The sequence below is a fragment of the Boleophthalmus pectinirostris genome, unplaced genomic scaffold, assembly GCF_026225935.1.
Source record: "Boleophthalmus pectinirostris isolate CB_2022bp ecotype Guang Dong unplaced genomic scaffold, ASM2622593v1 HiC_scaffold_15, whole genome shotgun sequence".
Taxonomy (NCBI): Eukaryota; Metazoa; Chordata; class Actinopteri; order Gobiiformes; family Gobiidae; genus Boleophthalmus; species Boleophthalmus pectinirostris.
Genome location: NW_026571070.1, coordinates 9,152,426 through 9,168,048, shown reverse-complemented (window position 1 = coordinate 9,168,048; position 15,623 = coordinate 9,152,426). Strand labels below are relative to the sequence as shown.

The 15,623-nt window shown below is 42.0% G+C and overlaps 1 protein-coding gene across 1 annotated transcript in view; it reads right to left on the bottom strand.

Moving 5' to 3' along the window:
* The window catches only part of tnikb (TRAF2 and NCK interacting kinase b), a 111,064-nt gene that overhangs the window by 75,817 nt on the left and 19,624 nt on the right, over nt 1-15,623 (bottom strand). The window contains exons 3-4 of the mRNA XM_055150928.1: nt 5,296-5,352; nt 1,165-1,290 (exon numbers count right to left, since the gene is read on the bottom strand). Of these exons, the coding sequence (XP_055006903.1) occupies nt 1,165-1,290; nt 5,296-5,352 (183 nt within the window). The remainder of the gene's footprint in view (nt 1-1,164; nt 1,291-5,295; nt 5,353-15,623) is intronic.

The following is a 15,623-nucleotide window of genomic DNA, read 5'->3' as shown; positions in this document are numbered from 1 at the left end:
ATCAACAAAAAGGACTAAACCTGGACTAGATTAAAACTAGATCCACCAACACAAAGGCAGGTCTACCAAAGCCAGAACTAAACCAAAAGACCACCAGGGCCAGGGCTGAACAAACATGAATCAATCAGGAGTTAAAGACTGTACCTGACTTTTACTCTTAAAAACGTGAAAAACAGAACTAGTTTATTTTTAACATTTTTCAGTGGTCCAGAGTTATTCCTCACCTGCCTCACCTTATACATAGCATCTTGACTATTCACTGTTGAGTTCACAGTAAAGCCAACAACAACTAGCATGCTAACGTGCACATGTGTATGGTGATCAGATTTTCAAAATTAAAAACTGAGACACACCTGGGTTGGGATGTTGGTATAAATAAAATTGCAAAAAGAGTGTATAACATTGTGTATTTTTTTCGACTCACTTGTGGGTCAGTATAAAATCGGAGGAACTTTTGTTGGTGCATTTTTTCACCTTATGGTCATTTTCAAGCACCGTTTTAGGTATGTTAGCAAAATAAATGACAATATATTGCCCTCTTTACTGCTGGAGGGTATCGAATTGGTCAAAAACAAGTGGAAACAAGTGAATTTCTTGGGACAAATGAATGGTTTTTGGATAAATCTGCTGGGACATGGGACACAGGGCTCAAAATAAAACAGAATAGAATAGGAAAAATATTTTATTATTAAATCGAGACTGTACTGGGTAAATATCTGGTCACTAAGTGTATTATGTTCCACTTCACTTTTGCCTCCAGTTGTTTACACATTTTTAAAGGGTCTATACACTACACAAAATTAGACTAGTCTAAAAAGTAGGGATAAAATTGCCTTTAAAATAAAACAAATCAAATGTGTCTTCCTCGAGTTACATAAAAGTCCCACATCAAGAAGCTACAAAGTTTTGACTCAGATAATAACAATAAAAAGAAACCATTACCTAACCAAAAAAAATGCCTTTCTTCAATCCTTAAATTTAAACTTGCATCTGTGGTGTGAAATCCAACACCAAATTCCACTTGTGAATTTCCGGCCTTTTTGTCACAGTGGGTAAATTTAGGAATCATTGTTCTCCAAAATGTCACACTTATTTAACCAGAGTTGGTGTGATATTTTTTTAAGGGGAATTATGATATAACTCGAACTCTTTGGTGTGACTTACCCAGAGCTGATCGTCCATTCCTGGAGGATTTTTCTTGATGAAGGCTCCGTAGTACGTGGCTATATTTCTGTGGTGGCTGTACTTCTTTAGCATGTTGATCTCGGCTTTAATCTCCTCCTCCTCATCCTGGAAAAGAGATATTTAGTTTTTAAAGAACTCATATTACTCTATTTTGTGATCTATAATGATTTATAATGTGGTTTATTCATCAAAAACAGGCCTGGAGTTGTGTTTTGTTTTTGTTTTTTTCATTCATACATGTTTAAAGCTGCATTGTGTAACTTTTCTGCTTTGTCTTGAATGTTCCACAGTATGATATTAAACCTTTCTCATCATGGAGACCAAACAAGACCAAGTTACATGTCAGATCTGTGGAGAGGCGACCCTGCTCACAGTCAGAATGCCTGTTTTTCTAGGTATTTTTCTGGCTCTGGTTCTGGAGGAGCGGGGGGTGGGTCGGGGCTCTGGTGCTGGAGGAGCCAGGGGTGGTCCGGGCTCTGGTTCTGGAGGGGCAGGGGATGGGTCGAGGCTCTGGTTCTGGAAGAGCGGGGGGTGGGTCGGGGCTCTCTGGTTGTGGTGGAGCGGGGTGGTCTGGCTCTGGTTCTGGTGGAGCGGGGGTGGTCCAGGCGGGCTCTGGTACTGGAGGAGCCAAGGGTGGTCTGGGCTCTGGTTCTGGTGGAGCGGGGGTGGTGGCGGGGCTCTGGTACTGGAGGAGCTAAGGGTGGTCAGGGCTCTGGTTCTGGTCGAGCGGGGGGTGGGTCGAGGCTCTGGTTCTGGAAGAGCGGGGGGTGGGTCGGGGCTCTCTGGTTCTGGTGGAGCGGGGGTGGTCAGGCGGGCTCTGGTACTGGAGGAGCCAAGGGTGGTCGGGCTCTGGTTCTGGTGGAGCGGGGAGTGGGTCTGGGGCTCTGGTTGTGGTGGAGCGAGGGTGGTCTGGGCTCTGGTTCTGGTGGAGCGGGGGTGGTCCGGGCTCTGGTTCTGGAAGAGCGGGGTGGATCAGGGCTCTGTTGTGGTTGTGGTGGAGCGGGGGTGGTCCTGCCTCTGGTACTGGAGGAGCCAGGGGTGGTTCGGGCTCTGGTTCTGGTGGAGCGGGGGGTGGGTCAAAATGTACCAAAATGGTCTTCCCTTATAACAAGCAATTGGTGTTTAAGCCTATTAAAGGTAACTGAACCTACCTAAACTCCACCGAAACTTACCCGTGAGAGCTCATTTTCAAAAATTCCGTTTGAAATGAAGGTAAATAATAGTAGATGCTTTTATTACTTTAAACTAATCAGAATATGCCAAAGTTTCTCTGGTAAAAAAATTATTAACATCTAACTGTGCCCATATGGGGAACCGAGGCTCCAAAGAAGAGGCCAAAAAGATCACATTATGTCTGTGACCATATTTGGGACTTTACACCACATGAAAGCTCAGAAAAGTGTGAGATTGTTGTCAAAAATGGTCATTCTCTCAAATATTCAGGTTCAACAGTTAGTTTGTAAATATCTGCTTGGAGTAAATAGATCTAGGACCTCAAATATTAAAAAAAAAAAAAAAAAAGAGCGATACGCAATATTTGACAACAGATTCAGAATTTATGACCAAGAATCTACAATAATACCAATTTTCAGCTTCCCTAACTCTATTTTTTATGAAGTTATGGTCTCCCAAACATGCTTATAAATTAATGCTTCTGAAAAATTGAGCATGGCCCCAAAATTTCAACAGGACATAACTCAGGAATGACTGAAGGGATTGAGCTAAAATTTTAGTTTCTTTCATTTGGTGATTTTAGACATTTTTGGAAAAATTTTCAGCCAAATCCGAGATGGCTCATAGGTGACGCTGGCTGATTTCATAGAGACTGACTCAAAAGTAAGGTAGATCTGTTTAATGTCACACTGTGGAATATTCCAGGCAGAGCAGTGACGTATCCATAGAAACAAGCAACCAAAAAATTACACAATGCACCTTTAACACACACAAACCCTGCGTATTTCTGCTCTATTTTTAAACTCCATCCACCTTCACTGTAATCATTTGGACAATTTCAGTGCTGGAATTGCCCGTCTTTACTAAACAAAAGGTAAAAGGAGCTGTTCATTTGAAAACTACCACTTCATGACATCACAAGGTGGGACAAAGACAGACTAATAATGCAGGGTTACTCAAACATGTGTGAATGAAACACAACACAACTCCTGGTCTGTTTTTGAGGAGGTAACGACATAATAACATGACTTAAAGCTCACGAGAGTCAATTCTGTGCCGTTTAGGATCTTTAATTTTATAACAGATAATGGATAATAGAAGACGTCTGACTTTCGCTATTAAAAACGGCAGAACTGAGAGACCCCCTCCTCCTTTTATTAGCAGCAGTGAGCTTTCAATTACTTGCTTTTATTGTTGAAAAATTGCTGTGGGAAACTTTTGAACACTGGTGGACTGATCTGGAGTTTGACTTTCTTGAATAATTGAGTAAATACGCAGAAGTGAGTGGAAACAGGGATTAAAGACTCAAATGCAGGATAATGTTGGATTACTAAAACATGCATGAATCAGCACAACTTTGACTAAGATAATAATAATAATAATGGGGGAACACTGTTATAACATGAAAACCGATTTTACAATGTTTTTTTTTTTGAGTAAATGAGGACTGGGAATAAGGATTTCATCAGTTGCTTCTGTATTACACTTTAATATACCACTCTTAATTACCAATGTTTGCATAAAAGTATACTTACATTTTAATTATAGCCATTTTGGGCACAAATTAATGTAACTGCATGTTATCTATGAGATCAGAGTGCTAAAAATGAAATCATTACCATATTGTTGTATCGTTTTGGACATAGGACCTCATTTCCTAGGTTAAGTTTACACTGAAAAGAATCACCGCATCACTATATCGGAAATGATTTACGTCCAGACACGAAATTTTTGTGTCTGTTCCCTATCCACAAAGTAATGCGAAACCGTCTGAAACGCCTGTCACATGACTAAGCTGGCGTCACAACGTCACAGTGTCACGTGGGCGGTAAAAACAAGGAAGTGGAGCACCGTGTCTGAAGTTGCAGCTACTGATTTCGAGCTGAGAAAGGTGGAAAGCATAAAAACTTTCTTTTTGTGGTCCGACGATGAGGTTCAGTTGTTACTGAACGTAACACTGGATTTTAAGACGAGCATAGCAGCTCAGAGTGTGGACTGATAATCTGTGCAAACTATGGTTTGTCCATCCATCTATCCATCCCTTTTCTTCCGCTTTATCCTGGGCCGGGTCACAGAGGCAGCAGTCCAAGCAGGGACTCCCAGACTTCCCTTTCCACACACATGTCCTCCAGCTCCTCCTGGGGGGATCCTAAGGCGTTCCCAGGTCAGCCGAGAGACATAGTCCCTCCAGCATGTCCTGGGTCTTCCCCAGAGCCTCCTCCCGGTGGAACATGCCTAGAACACCTCCTGAGGGAGACATCCAAAAGGCATCCGGAGCAGATGTCCGAGCCACCTCAGGTGCTCCTCTCGACAAGGCTCTACTCCGAGCTCCTCCCGCGTGACTGAACTCCTCAGCCTACCTCCAAGGGAGCGCTCCGTGCCTCTGGTTTGTCTATGGTTTGTTTAAACTGTTTTCCGCATTGGTGTCACATGACCAATGTCACAACCCAGCGAATCAGGAAGGGACAAGTCACAGTGACTTGGTCCAATAAAAACACAACTAGAGCTCATACGTCAGGGTATCAGTGTTTTCAGGCGTCCGCACGGTGCCAGATCAGATCCATACTCAGATGAATTTGTAGGAGTTGGCGGGACCAGATCATTCTGTCTCTGGAGCCGTTTTTAATTAGGATTAGTGTGGACGAACACTGCATCCACAACGAAAACAACTTGAATATGTACTAGTGTGGATGGGGCCCTAGTTAGCTGGGAAATGAGGCCCTTTGTCCAAAATTCCGAACTTTCCCTTTAAGAGTCTGTCTCAAAACACTTAAAAGAGACTAGTTAACTCAGTGTCCACTATAAAAGACACAAATGAATGAGCCTCAATACACAAGACAAAAGGTACAAGACAAAAAGACCACAATGTGCAAATGAAATCAGTTTGTAAACACATATAACAATTATATAGAGTAAAATGATTTGAATGGTACTTACTCCAGTGACGTCCATGACCTTGATAGCAGCCAGCTGGCCTGTTTTAACATGGCGACCCTGAGACAGAAGAGAGAGTCTGTGTGAGAATCAATGCGCTCAATAAAACTCTTAACCTGAAGTGTTTAATGGAAAGTACAGGCCTGGATCTGAGCCAGTCAATCATACAGGTCTAGACCCGCTGTGGACCTGAGGAAGTACTGGTTTAGTCCTGGTTTAGTCCTAGTTTTCCTGGAACCTTCCTTTGGTTTAGTCCATCGATTTCACGCTTGGTGCTTTCAGCTTGTTTGTTTCCAGTTATAGATTTATGAAAAAAAATCAATACCCAGACACTGATCAATACTGAAACTAGATTCTCACTGGAAAAAAGTATTAACACAGAAAATAAATATGACAAAAGTGGATCTTAAATAGATTTATAGTTGTTTAATGTATATTAGAACTAGTGCATGTAGTAATATAGGTTGGGTTCACAATATAGTCCGGGTTTAGTCCCTGTTCAGTCCTAGTTTAGATTCGGTTCAGTCCAGCTGCAGTTGTGGTTCAGTCCTGGTTTAGTCCTGTTTTAACCCTGGTTAAGTACTGGTTCAGCCCTGTTTCAGGCCTGATTCAGTCCAGGTTCGGGCCTGGTTCAGTCCTGTTTTAGCCCTGATCAAGTCCTGGTTCTGCCCTACTTTAGGCCAGTTTTAGCCCTAGTTCAGCCCTGGTTCAGTCCTGTTTTAGTCCTGGTTCAGACCTTGTTCATTACTGGTTCTGTCCTGGTTCAGTCTTGTTTCAGTCCTGGTCCAGTCCTGCTTTAGCTCTGTTTTAGTCCTGTTTTAGTCCTGGTCCAGTTCTGCTTTAGCTCTGGTTCAGTCCTGGTTCAGACCTGTTTTAGTCCTAGTTTAGTCCTGTTTTAGTTATGGTTCTGCCCTGGTTCTGTTCTGGTTCAGTCCTAGTTTAGTCCTATTTTAGCTCTGGTTTAGTCTTTGTTCAGTTCAGTCCTGGTTCAGTCCTAGTTCAGTCCTGTTTTAGCCCAGGTTCAGTCTTGGTTCAGTCTTGATTCAGTCCTGGTTCAGTCCTGTTTTAGCCCTGGTTTAGCTCTGGTTCTGTCCTGGTTCAGACCTGGTTCAGTCCTGGTTCAGTCCTAGTTTAGTCCTGGTTCAGTCCCGCTTTAGCTCTGTTTTAGTCCCGCTTTAGTCCTGGTTCAGTCCTGGTTCAGTCCTGTTTCAGTCCTGGTTCAGTCCTGTTTTATTCCTGTTTCAGTCCTGGTTCAGTCCTGGTTCAGTCCTGTTTTAGTCCTGTTTTAGTCCTGGTTCAGTCCTGGTTCAGCCCTGGTTCAGTCCTGTTTTAGTCCTGGTTCAGTCCTGTTTCAGTCCTGGTTCAGTCCTGTTTTAGTCCTGTTTCAGTCCTGGTTCAGTCCTGTTTTAGTCCTGTTTTAGTCCTGGTTCAGTCCTGGTTCAGTCCTGTTTTAGTCCTGTTTCAGTCCTGGTTCAGTCCTGGTTCAGTCCTGTTTTAGTCCTGTTTTAGTCCTGGTTCAGTCCTGGTTCAGCCCTGGTTCAGTCCTGTTTCAGTCCTGTTTCAGTCCTGGTTCAGTCCTGTTTTAGTCCTGGTCCAGTCTTGATTTAGTCCTGTTTTATTCCTGTTTTAGTCCTGGTTCAGTCCTGGTCCAGTCCTGGTTCAGTCTCACATTCACAGCTGTTGAAGTGAATGATCTGTAAACCGATGCATCGTCTCCATCACACTTCCTGCTCCGTCTCCTAGCAACAGGCTGCGGAGGAAGGAAATGGAAGTACTAAAGGAGACGGCCAAACTTAATAGTAGCCGACTTATTTATCACTAACTAGACCCCGGATATTTCAACGACACATTTTATATCAAAAATCTCTGTAACAATCAATTATATTTTTACATTTAATCACATAATTTAATGACACAATTTAATTTACGCACAAATGTTGTCATGATACTAAAGTTTCAAACTCGATTTCAATACCAATTCTGATACAATGATGTTTTTTTTTTTTTTATTCTGAATTAAATAGTTCAGAATTAAAATGTTCTCCTTCGAGTTTACATGAAAATAATAATTCCAAATTGAGGTTTAGATGGAAAACATGTTAAACTGACTTTATTTAATCCCACTCAACGTCTCAACGAATCAACCATCCACTTATTTTGGATTTAAGTTTAATTCCAAGTAATCATTTTTTAGTCCTGGTTTAGTGTTAAATCCTGTTTTAGCCCTGGTTAAATCCTGGTTCAGTCCTACTTTATTCCAGTTTTCAATCAATCAATCAATCAAACTTTATTTATAGAGCGCTTTTCATAAAAAAAAAAAAAAAAATAAATTTTAAAAAAGCAACACAAAGCGCTTCACAGTGATTTAGTCCTAGCCCAGTTTTAGTCCTGGTTCAGCCCTAGTTTAGTCCAGTTCTAGTCCTGGTTCAGCCATGGTTTAGTCCTGGTTAAGTCCTGGTTCAGTCCTACTTTAGTCCAGTTTTAGACCTGGTTCAGCCCTGGTTCAGCCCTAGTTTAGTCCTGTTTTAGCTCTAGTTCTGTCCTGGTTCAGTGCAATTCTGGTTCAGTCCTAGTTCAGCTCTGTTTTAGCCCTGGTTTAGTCCTGGTACAGTGTTAAATCCTGGTTCAGCCCTGTTTTGGTCCTACCTTAGTCCAGTTTTAGCCCTGATTTAGCCCTGGTTCAGCATTACTTTAGTTCTGTTTTAGCTCTGGTTCAGTCCTGTTTTAACCCTGTTTTAGTCCTGGTTCAGTCCTGGTTCAGTCCTATTTTAGCCCTGGTTAAATCCTGGTTCAGTCCTACTTTAGTCCAGTTTTAGTCCTGGTTCAGTCCTAGTTTAGTCACGTTTTAGTCCTGATTCAGTCCTGGTTCAGCCCTGGTTTAGTCCTAGTTTAGTCCTGTTTTAGCCCTGGTCCTGTCCTAGTTTAGTTTTGTTTTAGCTCTGGTTCAGTCCTACTTTAGTACAATTTTAGCTCTGGTTCAGTCCCAGTTTTAGTCCTGGTTGAGCCCTGGTTCAGTCCTAGTTTAGTCCTGTTTCAGCCCTGGTTCAGTCCTGGTTCAGCTCTGTTTTAGTCCAGGTTCAGTCCTACTTTAGTCCAGTTTTAGCTCTGGTTCAGTCCTAGTTTAGTCCAGTTTTAGCCCTGGTTCAGTCCTAGTTTAGTCTTTTTTTTAGTCCTGGTTCAGTCCTAGTTTAGCCCTGGTTCAGCCCTGTTTTAGTCCTGTTTTAGCCCTGGATACAATCCTGGTTCAGCCCTAGTTTAGCCCTGTTTTCGTCCTGGTTCAGTCCAGTTTTAGCCCTGGTTCTGTCCTGCTTCAATCCTACTTTAGTCCAGTTTTAGACCAGGTTCAGCCCTGGTTCAGCCCTAGTTTAGTCCTGTTTTAGCCCTTGTTCAGTTCTGTTTTAGTCCTGATTTAGTCCGGGTACAGTGTTAAAACCCGGTTTAGCCCTGATTTAGTCCTGGTTCAGTCCTCGTTTAGTCCTCTTTAAAGAAATTAAGAATTAAAAGAAAGAAACAGATTAGATAAAACACGGTGTTGAAAACAGTGGACTATAAATACACGTTCCAGTTATGAATAATAAAATGTGACACAAACTCATTAGAACAGGGTCAAATGTTCACACCATGTCCACTTACACAGTCGTCTGAATTACACCGCTCTTGCATCAGACCCTGAATGCATCGCTCAGCTTCCCTCTTCTCCATCTCTGCTCCCATTGGCTGTCCCGTCCCTTTATGTCCTCGTGCGTCGGCCAATCAGGACCCGGGAAAAGCTCTCAGTCATTCTATAGCCGGAGGTGCCATGTGAACACAGGCGGTTCTGGGGAAAACGCGGCGCCTCACTGATCTGCCTCCGAACTTCTCTCAGTTTGTCTCATGTTTGTTTTATGTTTGGTTTAGAGAGATGGGACCAGGATTTTGGAGCTTTTATGGGGTTTGAGTGTTTTGAATACATGTGGTTTAGTTCTGGTTCAGTCCTGGTTTAGGGATGGTTAGTTCTGGTTTAAAAGTGTTTCAGTTTAGTCCTGTTTCAGTCCTGGTTTAGTCTTGATTTAGTCTTGGTTCAGTCTTGAATTAGTCTTGATTTAGTCTTGATTCAGTCAGTCCTGGTTTTGTTTAATTCCTGTTTTAGACCAAGTTTAATCTGGGTTCAGCCCTGATTTAGTCTTGGTTCAGTCTTCGTTTAGTCTTAGTTCAGTCCTGGTTTAGGTTTGGTACAGTCCTGATTTAGTCCTGGTTTAATCTTGGTTCAGTCCTGGTTTAGTCCTGGTTTAGTCTTGGTTCAGTCCTGGTTTAGTCCTGGTTTAGTCCTGGTTTAGTCCTGGTTAAGTCCTGGTTCAGTCCTGGTTTAGTCTTGGTTCAGTCCTGGTTTAGTCCTGGTTTAGTCTTGGTTTAGTCCTGGTTTAGACCTGGTTTAGTCTTGGTTCAGTCCTGGTTTAGTCCTGGTTTAGTCTTGGTTTAGCCCTGTATTAGTCCTGGTTTAGTCTTGGTTCAGTCCTGGTTTAGTCCTGGTTTAGTTTTGGTTCATTCCTGGTTCAGTCCTTTATCAGTCTTGGTTCAGTTCTAGTTTAGTCTTGGTTCAGTCCTGGTTTAGTCCTGGTTTAGTCTTGGTTCAGTCCTGGTTTAGACCTGGTTTAGTCTTGGTTCAGTCCTGGTTTAGACCTGGTTTAGTCTTGGTTCAGCCCTGTATTAGTCCTGGTTTAGTCTTGGTTTAGTCCTGGTTTAATTTTGGTTAATTCCTGGTTCAGTCCTGGTTCAGTTCTTTATCAGTCTTGGTTCAGCCCTGGTTTAGACCGGGTTTTAGTCTTGGTTCAGCCCTGTATCAGTCGTGGTTTAGCCTTGGTTTAATCTTGGTTCAGTCTTGGTTCAGTCCTTCTTTAGTCTTGGTTCAGTCCTAGTTTAGACTTGGTTCAGTCCTGTGTCAGTCCTTGTTCAGTCCTGGTTCAGTCCTGATTTAGTCCTGGTTCAGTCCTGGTTTAGTCTTGGTTTAGTCTTGGTTCAGTCTCGGTTCGGTCCTTGTTCAGACCTGGTTCAGTCCTGGTTTAGTCTTGGTTTAGTCTTGGTTCAGTCTCGGTTCGGTCCTTGTTCAGACCTGGTTCAGTCCTGGTTTAGTCCTAGTTCATCAATACAAGACAAATACAGGGTTTTTGTGTTTAAAACGTGTGAATGAAACAAAAAAAAAACACAAATCCAGGTCCGTTTATGAAGAGGAAACGACTTTAAAACATAAATCAGAACATTTCGTGATAAGGGCCTTTTAAATATTTCACCTTAACTTGAATAAATCCTGCCTTGGCTCTGAATTCCAACGATGTTTAAAATTTCACAGGTTCGGAAATATCTTCTTCTGCACAAATGATTTCTTAATAGGCTCTTGCTCACTTGGCCTCGGCGTTCTTCCTCCGTAAATAAACCGGCTTCTTTGACACATGTTTGAAAACTTTATTAAACCCTTAAAGTGTTACAGGCCAGAGTCGAGTCTGGGGTCAGAGGTTTTAACGGCGACAAGGCTCTTTTCATCTCCGCTCTGTAAATGTGGAAGAGGTGGGTCCGTGTTTGAGGTGATCCTAATTTAGACCGGGTTTAGACCGGGTTTAGACCTGGTTTAGACCGAGTTTAGACTGAGTGTAATTCAGGGTTTGCTCCATAGTAAATTCTACTCTGCATATGCTTGCTTGTTTAGACCAGGTTTAGGACAAATTTAGAACTGATTCAGGCCAGGTTTAGTCCAGGTGTAGAAAAGGTTTAGTCTCAGTTCAGGTCAGGTTTAGTCCAGGTTTACGCCAGGTTTAGGCCAGGTTAAGTCCAGGTTTAGTCCAGGTTTAGTCCAGGTTTAGGCCAGGTTTAGTCCAGGTTTAAACCAGGTTATGACAGATTTAGGCCAGGTTTAGGCCATGTTTAATCCATGTTTAGTCCAGGTTTAGGCCAGGTTTATTCCAGGTTTGTTCAGGTTCAGTCCAGGTTTAGTCCAAGTTTAGGCCAGATTTAGGCCAGGTTTAGGTCAGGTTTAGTTCAGATTCAGTCCAGGTTTAGGTCAGGTTTAGTCCAGGTTTAGTTCAGGTTTAGGCCAGGTTTAGTCCAGGTTTAGTTCAGGTTTAGGCCAGGTTTAGTCCAGGTTTAGTTCAGGTTCAGTCCAGGTTTAGTCCAGGTTTATTTCAGGTTCAGTCCAGGTTTAGGCCAGGTTTAGGCCAGATTTAGTCCAGGTTTAGTCCAGGTTCAGGTCAGGTTCAGTTCAGGTTTAGGCCAGGTTTAGGCCAGATTTAGTCCAGGTTTAGTCCAGGTTCAGGTCAGGTTTAGGCCAGGTTTAGGCCAGGTTGAATCCAGGTTTAGTCGAGGTTTAGGCCAAGTTTAGTCCAGGTTTAGTCAAGGTTTAGTCCAGTTTCAGTGAAGGTTTAGGCCAGGTTTAGTCCAGGTTTAAACCAGGTTTATGCCAGATTTAGGCCAGATTTAGGCCAGGTTTAGGCCAGGTTTAGGTCAGGTTAAGTCCGGGTTTAGTTCAGTTTCAGTCCACGTTTAGTCCAGGTTTAGGCCAGATTTAGGCCAGGTCTAGGTCAGGTTTAGGTCAAATTTAGTCCAGGTTTAGTTCAGGTTCAGTGCAGGATTAGTCCAGGTTTATGCCAGATTTAGGTCAGGTTTAGTCCAGGTTTAGTTCAGGTTTAGTTCAGGTTTAGGCCAAGATTTAGACCAGGTTAAGTCCAGGTTTAGTCAAAGTTTAGTCAAGGTTTAGTCCAGGTTTAGTACTGATTTAGACCCGGTTCGGTCCTGTATCAGTCCTGGTTTAGACCTGGTTTGGTCTTGGTTCAGTCCTGGCTTAGACCTGATTTAGTATTAGTTCAGTCCTGTACAAGTTCTGGTTTAGTCCTGGTTCAGTTTTATATCAGTCCTGTATCAGTCTTGGTTCAGCCCTGGTTTAATCTCAGTTCAGTCCTGGTTCAGTCCTTATTTAGACCTGGTTTAGTCCTGGCTCAATCCAGTTTCAGATCTCGTCCTGAGGTTAACTGCTTCCTGTGTCCTCGGCGCGAGACCAGAGGAAATCTACAGCGTCAAACCAATAAAAGACCGAGAGATAAAACGGTGCAGATAAAGAGACGAGGAGATGAGAGGAGCAGATAATGAGAAAAGGGGGAGGACGAGGGGAGGACGAGGGGAGGACGAGGAGGAGGACGAGGAGGAGACGAGGAGGAGGAAGAAGAGGAGGAAGAGGAGGAGGAAGAGGAGGGGAGGAAGAGTGGAGAGGTGGAGATCGGAACAGTCTTATCGTCTTCCTGTGAGAGTCGCTCGTGTTTGTCGGGGCCACACACTCGGGGCTCAGTACAGTTTATTTAAGATGAGACAACAGAGGCACAAATCAGGTTAAAGAGACAAAAAAACTGCGAGGAAAGTCCAGATTTACTGTTTAATAGAGGATTTATTATTCAAGAACTAAAAATAAAAATAACTGTGACTATTTTAGAAGCAAAAGTTGTTGCTTAGTCCCGGTTTAGTCCCGGTTCAGTCTTGGTTTAGTCTTGGTTTAGTCTTGGTTCAGTTTTGGTTTAGTCCCGGTTCAGTCTTGGTTTAGTCTTGGTTTAGTCTTGGTTCAGTTTTGGTTTAGTCCTGGTTTAGTCTTGGTTCAGTTTTGGTTTAGTCCTAGTGTAGTCGTGGTTTAGTCGTGGTTTAGTCTTGGTTCAGTCCTTGTTCAGTCCAGGTTCAGTCTTGGTTCAGTCTTGGTTCAGTAATAGTTTAGTCCTGGTTCAGTCCTGGTTTAGTCTTAGTTCAGTCCTGGTTCAGTTTTTGTTCAATCTTGGTTTAGTCTGGGTTTTCTCCTGGTTTAGTCTTGATTCAGTCTTTGTTTAGTCTTGATTGAGTCTTGGATTAGTCCTGGTTTAGTCTTGGCTCACTCCTAGTTTAATCTTGGCTCACTCCTAGTTTAGTCTTGGTTTGGTCTTGGTTCAGTCTTAGTTTGCTCTTGGTTCAGTTCTTGTTTAGTCCTGGTTCAGTCTTGGTTTAATCCTGGTTAATCCTGATTTAGTCCTAGTTTGGTTCTGCCTCAGTCCTGGTACAGTCCTGGTTCAGTTTTGGTTTAGTCTTGATTCAGTCTTGGTTCAGTCCTGGTTTAGTCCTGATTCTGTTTAGGTTTAGTCCTGATTTAGTCCTGGTTTACTCCTGGTACAATCCTGGTTTAGTCTTGGTTCAGTCCTTGTTCAGTCTTGATTTAGTCCTGGTCCAGTCCTGGTTCAGTCTTCTGGTTTTTCTGGTTTAGTCCTGGTTCAGTCTTGGTTTAGTCCTGGTTCAGTCTTGATTTAGTCCTGGTTCAGTCTTGGTTTAATCCTAGTTTAGTCCTGGTACAGTCCCAGTTCAGTCTTCTTTTAGTTCTTGTTCTGTCTTGGTTTAGTCCTGGTTCATTCTTCGTTCAGTCCTGGTTTAGTCCTGAGTCTGTCCAGGTTTAGTCCTGGTTTAGTCTTGGTTTAATCCTGGCATAGTCCTGGTTTAGTCCTGGTTCAGATCTTGTTCAGTCTTGGTTTACAGTGTTTGAATTTCTGAAATTACTCGAGTGATAAAAACAACAACGCACATTTGGATCCGTTTTTATTTTATTATTATTTTTTTGCATCTTTATCTTTAACTGCCTGTTGTTTATTTTATTTATTTATTTATTTAGCACTGGTGATTTTAGATAAAGAAAAACTCTGGCACATTATTGTTTTAATTGCAAATGTGGTGACAGGAATTTCCCCGGTGACTCCATTTGACAGTCAAATTAAAACGCAGGCGTGGTCCAGGTAATGGCAACTTGTTTGGCTTCATTTGACTCGACAAAATTCAAACATTCATTCACAAATTTAATCATTTAATTACACGTTGCTCAATAAATTACACGCACAATATTCACCTCTAAGAAATTAAAGATGCGTAGTGTAACTTTTCTGGTGGAGGGTGCGTTCGTTTTTTCCCACAGTTTGGTTCTACTTTGGCATCGGATCAATTATTTTCATTAATTATCTTTTATTGCTGAGAAAACTCGGTTGTCTGACCTGCTGTCGCCATGGAGATAAGTAATTAAGCAATAATAGTTCAGCAAAGACATGCAAGTGAAAGTGAAACCACCAGAAAAGTTACATAGTGCATCTTTAACTACACTGATGGTCAAGATCCTAAGTATGAAATGTATAAGATGAGGCAATATTTGATTATTCAAGAATTAAAAATAAAAAGAACTGTGATCATTTTAGTCTTGGTTTAGTCTTGGTTTAACCCTGGTTCAGTCCTGTTTCATTCTTGGTTTAGTCCTAGTTTAGTCTTGGTTCAATCTTGGTTCGGTCCTGGTTTTGTCTTGGTTTAGACCTGATTCTGTCTTGGTTTAGTCTTGGTTTAGTATTGGTTCAGTGCTGGCACAGTCCTGGTTCAGTCTTTATTCAGTCCTGGTTTAGTCTTGGTTTAGCCCTAGTTTAGTCTTAGTTTAGTCCTGGTTTAGTCCTGGTTCAGTCTTCATTCAGTCCTGGATTAGTCTTGGTTCAGTCCAAGTTTAGTCTTAGTTTAGTCTTGGTTTAGTTTTGGTTTATTCTTGGTTTCGTTTTGATTTAGTCCTGATTTATTCCTAGTTTAATCCTGGTAAAGTTCTGGTTTAGTATTGGGTCAGTCCTGGCACAGTCCTGGTCCAGTCTTCATTCAGTCATGGTTTAGTCTTAATTTAGTCCTGGTTCAGTCTTGGTTAAGTCTTGGTTCAGTCTTGGTTAAGTCTTGGTTTAGTCCTGGTTTAGTCTTAGTTCAGTCCTATGTGCATGTATGTGTATATGTGTGTATCTGTGAATGTGTGTATACGTGTTTGTGTTTGTGTATACTGTGTTTATAAATGTGTGTGTATATACTGTGTGTGTATCTGTGTGTGTGTGTTTGTGTGTATATACTGTGTGTGTATATATTGTGTGTGTATGTGTATATATTGTGTGTGTATGTGTATGTGTGTGTATGTATACTGTGTGCATGTGTATACGTGTGTATATACTATGTGTGTATGTGTGTGTATGTGTATATACTGTGTGTGTATGTGTGTGTATGTGTATACTTGTGTGTGTGTGTGTGTGTGTGTGTATATACTGTGTGTGTGTATATTTGTGTGTGTGTGTGTATGTATACTGTGTGTGTATGTGTGTATGTGTATATACTGTGTGTGTATGTGTGTGTATGTATACTTTGTGTGTGTGTGTGTGTGTATATATACTGTGTGTGTGTATATTTGTGTGTGTGTGTGTATGTATACTGTGTGTGTGTGTGTGTTTGTGTGTGTGTGTGTGTGTATATACTGTGTGTGTATGTGTGTATATACTGTGTGTGTATGTGTGTATATACTGTGT